We start from the raw sequence: 11,174 nt of genomic DNA on the forward strand, positions 1-11,174 counted from the left end.
GATCTCCCTCTACCTGATCTCAGCCAGGTTCCAAGGTCCATTGTCACATTGTGTCGGGGTCGGATTTTGATTCTGAGCGTGATGTGGACCAAGTTTCGGTATTGCGTGGTATGTCCTGAGCTGTTCAGCCCTGAACTGTAGTAGTTCTGTCTGCAGCTGTAGAACTGGGCTGAAATGCACACTTTTTTTTTTTTAAATGATCCACAATTATAAATTGTTAAAAAAAAAAAAAAAAAAATCCATCACTCCAACAAGGCTGTAAATGAACAAGAAGCATCAACGACAAAGTCCTTTCCAAGCAGCATTAAGGTTAAAGCCGGTGCAAGATTGAGAACCGTGATCCCACTCCGCATTTCTTTCAATATATACCACAATACAGCCAATGTCAAATACAATGTTCCTTGATTTTATTGAGTCCTTAAGTTATAAAAAATTAATAAAAAAAACGATTTGTGGCTCCAAACGACACTGGTGAGAAACCCGTTTCCGACTTGGACGTTTAACTTATCTATTCACAAATGTCACACTCGCCATCGTTTACTTTGTACAGGGTGACTGCGTGGCCCTGGGGTTTCAGCCCAGGAGCTTCTGGGCCGTAACTCCAGAACCGCCGGGCCAGGACCACCGATCGGTCCTACACCTAACGAGGAACCCAAAAACAAACCTCTAGATCAAATTGCACATGATAACGTGTCTGTGTCCCATCATTTAGGAGATAAAACCCTTTGGAAGTCATCAGCACATAAGGAGTATAACCCAAACTGATGAATGAATTACAGGTTTTTTTCTGAACAACATGTGCTCATGTTTATTTATATAGACAAGAGTGAACCAATAGTACACATTCCTCTTCTCTTCCCAATAATAATAATAATAATAATAATAATAAAAGAATAAAAACATTGTGCAAAGTATGAATGGGAACATATGTAAATGCTTAAGGGTTTTGTTTTTTGTTTTTTAAACCCACATTCTCTCTCTAACCATGGACACATTAAGGCCAAAACTCAATTCTTAAGACAATAGGAAAAAAAAAATCTACTTAAAATGAAAACAAAAACATCCAAATGTGGGCATCTGCCTCATCACTCCACTAATACCTACAAAAGTGTCCATTTTATAACACAGACGAATCAAAACTGTAGCATGCAAAATTAAATATATCCAAAAAAATTACTTCTTTTTTTCAGACAAAAAAGAGAAATCTCAGCTGGTACCTTTTGGTTAAACCAAAGAACCATGACAGCACCACAGCTTAGAACTGGTGAAACTTGACACCGTCGTGTCGAATATTGTTAACAGTCACTATCCGCTAATAATGGAAAATAAAACAATATTGAAAGTAATATATTCCCTTCACAACAACTGGGGTGAGTCAATCTTTCTCCCCAAAGTCCCGGGTGAGGTTTTTCTTAATGACTTAAAAAGGGGGATTAGTGTCCAGCTATAAAGTCGTTTTTAGTGTCGCATCTCGTTCCCTGTGCAGCATTAATATCATTGTACCATCAGCGATGCAGCGTCAGTCTCTGGTTTCCTCAAAATATAAAAGAAAAAAAAACAAGAAAAGAAAGAGTCCCACACAAGGTCTAACGTCATCATAGGAGTCTTTCTCCTTTTAAAAAATATTTTGGCCACTTCCAGTTCTTCTCCTTCATCCTCTCATTTATATATATATATATATATATATAAATTTCCAGTCCTTGTTTCCCAATTCAAATGCTTCTGACCTTCCCTGTGATATCTCCACTTAAAATGTCCACCACAAACGTTCGACGATGCTACTACCTAGAAGTAGTACAAGTAGATTAAAAAAACAAACAAAAACAAACAGTTTTGAAATGACGAAACATGAAATCAATTGTAAAAATGGTCGTGTTAGAGGTCCTTATTTTTTTAGTTTTGTATTTATTATTCGGATTTGCCTCCCTCTTTCGTTTCCTGAGGCGCGTCTTGGCTCTGGGCGTGGTCCTCTGTGCTCTGTGGCTCCGGGTGGGCCGGGGCGTCCTCTGGCGGCGCCGCTGTTTGGGTGCAGTTTATCGGTGCGAGCACCATGGGAGGCTGCAGGGGAGGGGGACGACAACGGAGGGGGTGAGTCCACTGCAGCGCACACACCACATTTATGCGCAGTATCAAGGGTCAGACAAGACAAGACAAATAGCCATTCCTCTGTGCACCAGATGAGTTAAATGAAGGCTTCAGATCGTTTCTACTTTTGAGCTCCATTTGTCTGATGGCAGAGGCATTATTGTAATGTGGAGAACCGACAGAATACAGAGACATATGATCTTTGGTAATCAAGAGGTATAATCAGGGTGTGCTTAAATAACCCGTTTGTATCAGGAATGATCTAAATGTTGAAAAGTGCTGGAAAGTAAAAAGGAAAGACGACATGGAACCCAAACAGAGACGTTCAACCAGCAGAGCCCTCAGCGCCCGAGAAGAAAAGAGAAAGAAGAGGTGGAGGAAAGGGAGCGTGGTGGAGGGGATGGAGGTGTTATAGGAGGTGTTTGCAGAGCTGAAGCCATTAAATAATAATAATAATAATAAAAAAGAAGAAAGGGGGAGGATTACTCAACTGGAAGTTCTACGTTACTTTGCACTAGAGTGTTTTGTGGTGGTTGGGGCTGTTATTATTTTTGCTTGGGCTTTTTTTTTTCTTTTTCTTTTTTTTCATGTCGTGTTTTGAGCGTTCTTCAGCAGCAGCAGCAGCAGCAGCAGCAGTCACTCATATCAAACTGGTATTCACCACAAATCCACTCCCAGTCCAGAACTGGGACAGCTCCCTGCGCCACAGCGCCACCGCCAGGCTGGTGAGCAAAGTGCAAGGCACCAGGTAGAGCAAGGCCGGCTGACCGATCTGCATCAGAGCCAGAGCCACGAAGGTGATGAGCAGGCCGATGCCGTAGGCTGGGGGGGGGAAGAGAAAATTGTTGACTCCTGCCTTCTGTGTCGTCGTGAAACTCAGATATCCTCGTATCGCGTTACACAGTTAATTAATGCTGGAAAGATGGTGGTCACAATACAAGGTTGAAAACATGCGTTGGGAGTGCTATTTAAATCCCACGTAAATTGGAGCACGGTAGCAGTGCATCATATGCCAGTGGCAGTGACATCATATGCCGTTGCTTTAAGCAGCGCATTCCTGGGATGCTGACATTAAATTGTTCAGCATCCTTTTCCGTGGCTAAATTAGCAAATGATTAAAAGCGGTGGTTACTCAGCGAGGGTGCATCTTTGCTCTCATGAGCGTGAGCATGTACGTACCCACAGTGCAGGCCACAAAGTAGATCCTGGTCGACTGCATTAAAATGTCAAACCTGTGACAATAAGCGACCAGCAGACCTAGACACACAGAGACACTCGGAAATTAATTTTTTTAATTATTATTATTTTTTAAATTAATTAATTTGATTTATTTTTTAAGCGAAAAAATAAAAGATAAACAATAAAATAGCGAACAGGCTTTTCGTAATGTCTTAATAACAGGGTGTGTTACCCGGTACAATGACGTCCCCGAAGCCCAGGAGGGAGAAGGGCCTGTCGCAGAGCGCCAGCGGGGAGGAGTTTAACCTCGGCACTTTGAGCACCATGGGAAGCTGGAAAACACGAAGATGGACGCTGATTCAAATAGCGCGCGACGGAAAGACACGAAAACGTTCGAGGCTCCTCGAGAAAACCCTGGAAGGTGGAAACCGGTGCCGCACCTTTTCATGCACGGAGGAATCTGAGGGACCCGCCGCCACCTCCACCATTATGCTTTCCCTGTTCTGTGGAGGAAGGGCACGGGTTAGAAAGCAGCTCCGCCCCGCTATAACTGGCTTTTCTGTGAGAGTCTAAAAAGATAAAACCGTAAAAAAAAAATAAAACAGACGTACCTTTGTGAAGAAGGGGGTAATAAATACAAAGAAAACATCATAGACAAACAGGACAACCAGCAGTAAAGTGCAGGCCTGCGCAGAGAAGGACGGGAGAGACATCAAGTCATTTGTCAACAACACAGTATAATGCAAAACCACTAGAACGGAGGAGGAGTACGGCCACAGGAGGGAAAATAAAGTTTGGGGTCAGAGGTCAAATATGCATATGCGATGTATTTTTAAAAATTGATTTAATAAAAATTTGTCCCAGAATTCTCACAATTATGAGGAAAGAAAATCTGAATTACAGAAAAAGAATCTAGAATATAAATCTGAATTCTGAGAAAAACATAATAATAATAATCACAATTACGACAAGAAAGTAGTCCATTTCTGAGATTTAAGTCAGCATTCTGACATTATTTTCAGGATTCTGCGATTTATCTTGATCATTCAATTTTTTCACGTTCCCCACATACCAATATTTTTCCATTTTCCAGGTGGCCCCACTCCTCTCCAATAGGAAGGATTTTGGGGGTAATAGCAAGCGACAACAGCAAACAACAGCAACCACAGCAACAACAAGGGCTCGGGTGTCGTGGAGGGATGGCATGCCAGCGTTGCCGTGACGACGCTGACCCACCTTGAACGTGGGCAGGCGGATTGTTTTGAGAATGTAGAGACAGAAGGCGATCCCCAGGGTGTCCTGTAATACCCACGCCCACCTGCGGAGCGACACGACATATGGAGCAGCAAAGACTCTTAGCGGGGCCCACGCTGGGACTCACACACGCAGCGAACAACACTTAGCAAGGAACCAAGCTGCGCTGTGCGCGGGGAGAAGCCGGCGAGACACTGTGTTTTCTTATATCCCTGCTTCTGCGGAGCGCTCGTGGTGCTAAATATGTTTATTTAGCAACACGAGCGAAAGAGAAAAGCTTAGTGGGAAAAAACAACAAAAAAAAAAACTTTACTTACTTATTGCTACTATGAGTTTATCTTCCAGGGTGTGTTTTGCTGACATGCCAGTACTGCAATAATGCACACAAAGTTTTTTTTGGAGAGCTTTTTAAAAGCTAGACTTTACATTTATTTTTGGGATAGAAAACAACCGAGGGAAACTGGATCACATTCTAAATGACACATCACTGGCTCCAACCCTTCTGCGCTCCCCCAATTCGAGAGAAAAACCCATCACACAATACGCCCAAAAAAAAAAGTATTTTCTTCAGATGTACTGCCCTTAACGTGTGTGTGTGTGTGTGTGTGTGTGTGTGTGTGTGTGTTTTATTGGGATTGTGCCGGTGCCTCCCGGGGACTCACTGGTCCTCGTTACGGAACACGGCCCAGGTGACGCTGACCGCCACGCAGAACGCCGACAGCAGCAGCGTGCGGATCTGCGGCCGCTTGTGCAGGTACGGCAGGTTGTTCTCGGGGACCCTGCAGACGCAACACAAAAAAACGGGGAAAATCGACAAACACCTCAGCAATAATCAACGAATGTACAATTTCTTAAAAATCTTTATTCATGGCCCGGCGGGGAGGGGGCAACCCTCAAAAGCACGTTTTTGATTGGGCGGAGACGCACCTGCATTTGCAGAACGGGAGTCTGCGCACAAATGGCCACAAGCAGCTGTATAAGCCGACGGAAGAGGCCACGCAGAAGATGGCGATCACCCAAATGGCTGGAAGAGACAAGAAGGAGGAGATACAGCGAGAGCGTGAAGCAGCGTGACGTCGCCATCAGAACTACTGAATCAACTATCCACTTTCAAAGTTGAAAGTTGCCCGAACCAACAAGGCAAAGCACAGCGCTCAACTACACAATCACTGGCTGCATCAGGACACGGTAGGATTTCAATGTTAACACAGAAAATAACATTGATTTTAACCTGTATTTCAGCCCTGCTCTGTTATTACAAAAAAACAAAAACAAAACAAACAAAAAAAAAAACCACAAAAAATAATTAACAACAATTTGGGTTTATTCTTCACTTCTATTCTTCACTTCTACTTTCTATAGTAAATACTTCAGGTTTATCCTGCTTTAATGTTTCAGGTTTATTTTTCCGTTTTCCTGCCATCTCTATACTGTATATCATTCTGTACAGGTAACTGTGAGTTGTCTTGTATTTTTCACTTTTTCCACATATATTGCCACTTTCTTTTTCATATTTCTATTTTCATATTTTATGCTTTGGTTATTATTACTGCCTATTGGGAGCTGCTCTCCTCAGTTTGCATTATTTTTCTTCTTGGTTTGTGTTGTGCAGCTTTCCTGGATGTTGTTACTGCTTGTTTTGGCTCCAACACAGTCGCAGTAAAAGCTGTTAACCAATGCTGCTAAAAAAAACGAGTGATGTCACCTTTTCAGAACTTTGGCATCGACTCGGCGTGATAGTTTCAGTTACTGTAACATTGTGAGGTCACACAGATGTTGCCTTTGTGCTTGCCTGAAATCTCTAATTTTGCCCCCCCACCCCACCCCACCCCACCCCACTACTTGCAACATCTTTCCCTCAATTCTAATTCAATTAAGACAATCTCACACTTTTAAATGTAATTTCAGTAAGACAGAGACACCTCGAGGAGCTGTTGGCTTCAGACCAAAGAGACTCAAGGGCCCACCCCAAAACAACACTTAAGTCTAAACCAGTATGAACAATGGACAGCAAATAAGAATATTAGCTGTGGGGGTTTTTTTTTTTTTTTTTTTAGAAAGGTGGCTTTGAGGGATATTATGGGTGCGCAGGTTGGTGCTGGCCGTACCCAGGTAGTCGTAGAAGTAGTAGAGCAGCACCAGCATGCTGCAGCACATCACCACGAACACCAGGATCATGATGGGCGTGACGTCCACCGTCTCCTCGTCCTGCTTCTCGGTGCTGTCGTCCCGCTTGTGCTTCATGTAGCGCCTGCAGGAGGGGACGGAGACACAAGGGAAACAATGAGGGAACAGTCTGCTCAGACTGCCAAACTCAACTTATTTCATCCTGGCAAAATCCTTCAGTTCATGGGGACAAGTGGCTGTTGATAATGACGATGCTGCCTTCTCCGTATATTTAGAACGACTTCTCGTTCTCATGTAAAGGCCGTCTGGTCCGACGCCAGAGTGATCCAAGCCCTGTTCATTCCGGGGTAACGAAATGAAATCACCAATGTCGATTCTGGAAATGTTTTTATTAAGTTACCATTTTAATAACCAAAGCAGTGGGAATATCACACGTTTTTCAATTATGGTGTTTTTTCAAGGACTTTTTCCCCAAACACTTCGGCACATTTCAAGGTACTCCAGTGCTTACATTTCTGAGGACAAAAATTCAGGCACTTCAAGCACCTCAAGGACCTGGTAAGAACCCCGTCCATGGGAGAGAACACGTTTGTTGTACAGTGTCTGGAGGCCCATTCCCACCTGAAACTGCACCACATCGGATAACCGGAATTCTTGTGTTTCCACAGCCCACGGTGCAGATCTGATCTGATCTGTAGACTTTTGATATGTGCTCAGCATGGGGGAACCAATGACGCTGTTCATCGCTGATAGGTTAAATAACAAATGCAGCTGAAACCACTGTGTTTGGAAGGCCAAAACGTAATCGCCTCTACAATCATCACTGCTTTTTGGGTTTTTCTCCTCCTGCCGTCTTTACAGCGTCCTGGAACAACAAAAACTCAACGGGATTTCACTCGCACCTTTCCTGCTCTGTGGAAAAACCTCTTGGCGCTGAAAGCCCTGCTTTCCACTCAAACTGTTTTCAGAGCTGTTGCTTTTTTTGGACCGGACCCATCCGCATTATAGGTCCAGTGTGTCAAGACACCCCACTTGACCCTACCCATGGTCGCCACGGTAACCGGGGAGGTGGAGGGGAAAACAGAGATTGATTTTGACTCTAGATTCACTTGGCCTCGGATGACAGTAGCACTGCCCTCTGGCATGTCTCAGCGCAGGCTGTTTAGGCTGCTCATGAGCACAAGCGTCTCCCGGGAAAGCACCGAGCCCACACACACACACACACACACACACACACACACACACACACACACACACACACACACACACACACACACACACACACACACACACACACACACACACACACTCTCCAATTAAATTTAAGCGAAAAGTCCCGAGATGGCCCAGTTTACTTTGGACCGTTTTTTTTTTTTTTTATTGTAGAAAGCAGTGGAGAGAGACAGGAAATGGGGGGTAGAGAGAGGGAGAGACGAGCAGCAAATGCGGACCGGATTCGAACCCGCATGCTTATCCTGTTCAGCCACCAGGACGCCCCAGTAAGTTTACTTTGGTTCAAATTTAGCCGTGACGAAACAGTGTGAAATTCACTGAAAATGGCTTAAGACGTACAGTAGATCCTGTAATGAAATTGTGATATGATCTTTCCAAAGTGCTAAGTCCCTTCTCACTCCGTCTTTGAGTTTTCCGTTCTTACTTTTTGCTGTCCTTGCTGCCGGCCCAGCAGCCTCCTATGGCTACCGTTCCTACTGCCATGAGGAATATGATGACCATGTTGTAGTCCACCACGGGCTCCTTGGGCGCATACATGGCCACCTCTCTTCCCTGCCCAAAGTTCTGCAGAGATGAAAAAAAATAAAATAAATAAAAAGATAACCATGTGCCAAGGAAATCCATGACAGTGTGAGGACATGACTTGTTATATAGATAAATAAAATTAATATGTCAACAAGGGGACTCGCACAATCCTCCATTGGTTTTTATCCAAAATGTGTGATTTTCATTGGTGGGTTTCCAAATCACACCATACAGCCTATTTCATATTGTAGTTATCCTGTCACCTGGTTGTGTAATAATTATAAGTACTTCACTTTCCAGCGTTACAAAGGCATTAAGTGGCTTACATTTCTTGAAATTTCCTCCCGGGAATTATTAAAGTGTTATGTTATCTGACTCTCATCTTGTCAGGTTACACGCACCTGGATGTGTGTGTGTGTGTGTGTGTGTGTGTGTGTGTGTGTGTGTGTGTGTAAAGGTTCTCTTACCTTGCTAATGTCCAGCATGTCAGAGTAGCTGAGCAGTGCGACGGGGATGTCGATCTCCTCATACTGGGTCTTGTTTCCAGCTGGTGGCGTCTGTGAGAAAAGATAGGACATTAAATAAGCATAAAAACATGAAAGCACTGTTTTGAGGCATGTCTGGTGAAAACTGCACACGTTTTACACCACCCACAGCTACGCTAAAATAAGTTAAACACATTTACTTTACGTCACATATCTTTTACAAGGCCGTTTAAATGTGAACTTTGACTTTTGCAACAACCGACGAGGGCTGATGCTGACAGGAACCATGTTTTCCTCGTTTTTCCCGATATCAAGTAGAGTCCAAGATGGCCATTTAAAAACTGTAGCTGTTTCTAATTATGAATATTACTATAAGGGCCCCACATAAGTACAGAGTATTTGTGCCCAGTAACAGAGCTCCTCCTTAAAGCCATGACACTCTCGAAAAACACATCTACAGATTCTGACTCCGATCTGGGCACCCCACTCACTGATTTGTATATATATGATTTTTAAATAGTCTATAGGTATAAATCGCAGTGAAACCCCAGTCTGAGCCTTGTCCTGTGGTCTTAACACTGTTCACACACTGTTTGTCGAGCGTATCCTGCCCTTACCAGTCGGTCCTTGCTCACGATGAGCAGGCCTTTAGCACCGTTGATCTGGGCAAGTCGGACCTTCTCGTAGAAGGTGCAGTTTCCCCTCATCACCATGGGGATGCGGTTGGGGAAGCCCCCCTCCGGCACCTCAGAGGCCGAGCACAGGACCGATGCCGTCAAGTCGTAGATTGGGAGACGTGACTGGGGAAGGAGGGCCAGAAACACAAATTCATGAAAATTCACAGATTTTTCAATTGAGAAGCGAAATGGGGAAAGAATAAGAAAAAAATGTTAGTTTGATCTCCTTTAAACTTTTAAAGTGATGACTTGACTAAAGAAGATGGAGAAAATAATGTCTATGGGGAATTTTTGTCCCCAGATCTAGAAGGAAGTTACCGTTTGTATGGTTTCGCTCGCAGCCAATCACAGCAAGCGTTCTTCGATTTAATGCGACGTGTGATTGGCTGACGACCGCAGCAGCAGCTACAACAAACAGTCTGTTAAAGGATAGGTTCACAAGGCGGTCTTAAAAAAAAAAAAACGTCAGGTGTCCATGCGCACAGTGAAAGACGTTTTCCTTGCTGTTGTCGTTCCTCTACTGGCTAGTTGTTGAAGATGAAACTGCACAAATACTTAGTTGTACAGTTTTGTTCATTTAATTAATATACATTTCAATGATTTGAACGCTTTCAAAATGTATTGGTGTAAAACTAATTTGGATGGAGAGGAGTTGTGGCATTTTACACAACCGAACGCTTCCGTTCACATAATGGGTGTAGTAAGAGAAAAGGTTTTGAATCAAGTACTCCACTGGCGTCAGTATCACTTTGACTGCACTGGTATTGGTATCCTAGTATAGTAATACCCAGCCCTGCATAGGGATGTACCCTAATTCTAAACAATCAAACACCCTTCTCTTCACTCACTGCCTTGTTGAGGTCCTGAGGTAGACGTGCCCACTGGGAGTTGAAGAAGATGCAGTAATCCTTTCCCTTGCTCTTCCCCTTGTCACTGAAATGGGCCATGCCGTACTCCCCGAGCACCTGAGGAGGGGAGATACAACCTCATCAGCCCACGGATCCAATCAGCTTCTTTCCGCATAAACAGCCCCTGCCTTTAACGAGAACGCACACTTGTTAAGTTCCGCAGGGGGAAAGTAACAAGAAGCACTGCAGATGTAGCTGTGGCCGTGTCAGGAATCCGAACACCCTGCAACGGAAGGAACGAAACGTGCACAAGCAGTTGTTCCGCGAGTGACGACTTGTTCCCAGTGCGGCCCAAACGCTCGCAGCTTCGAATCGGGCACAACGAAAGGTACCGCGGAGTACCGGGTCCGTGCGGCGACACCGCACGCTACACGGCCCGGTGGGTATGAGTTAAAGTACGGGGTGGGTGGGGGGGCGGGGGGGTGCGGGGCCCGGTCTCCGCAAGCTAACGGAGCCGCTCCGTAGCGAGTCAGCTAACCACGGCAGAAACGCTTTAAGGGGGTTATCTCAACGACCACTTGTCGGCTCCCCGTGTGGGTCAAGGAGGATTCGCGACGATTTAAAAAAAAAACAAAAACCCCAAAACAACCCAAAAAACCCTGACCTTGTGGATTAGAAGCGAGGCCCACAGCAGGCTTGCAGGGACCCTCATGTTGCCTAGCTTGTTGTTGTTGATCCCATCCGCAGCAGTGAGCGGCGGC

The 11,174-nt window shown here is 44.6% G+C and overlaps 1 protein-coding gene across 1 annotated transcript; it reads right to left on the reverse strand.

The window, feature by feature from the left end:
* Nucleotides 1-385: 385 nt before the first annotated feature.
* Nucleotides 386-11,174, reverse strand: sppl2 (signal peptide peptidase-like 2). Its single transcript, XM_080011572.1, has 15 exons — nt 11,078-11,174; nt 10,414-10,530; nt 9,506-9,688; nt 8,871-8,960; nt 8,303-8,442; nt 6,627-6,769; nt 5,446-5,542; nt 5,181-5,297; nt 4,501-4,582; nt 3,876-3,950; nt 3,705-3,767; nt 3,497-3,596; nt 3,265-3,342; nt 2,747-2,907; nt 386-2,058 (listed from the first exon to the last, which is right to left on the reverse strand). The coding sequence occupies exons 1-15, from the start codon at nt 11,123-11,125 to the stop codon at nt 1,909-1,911; spliced, it is 1,644 nt and encodes a 547-aa protein (XP_079867698.1). The 5' UTR covers nt 11,126-11,174; the 3' UTR covers nt 386-1,908.

This window comes from Zeus faber (assembly GCF_960531495.2).
Source record: "Zeus faber genome assembly, chromosome: 12".
Lineage (NCBI taxonomy): Eukaryota > Metazoa > Chordata > Actinopteri > Zeiformes > Zeidae > Zeus > Zeus faber.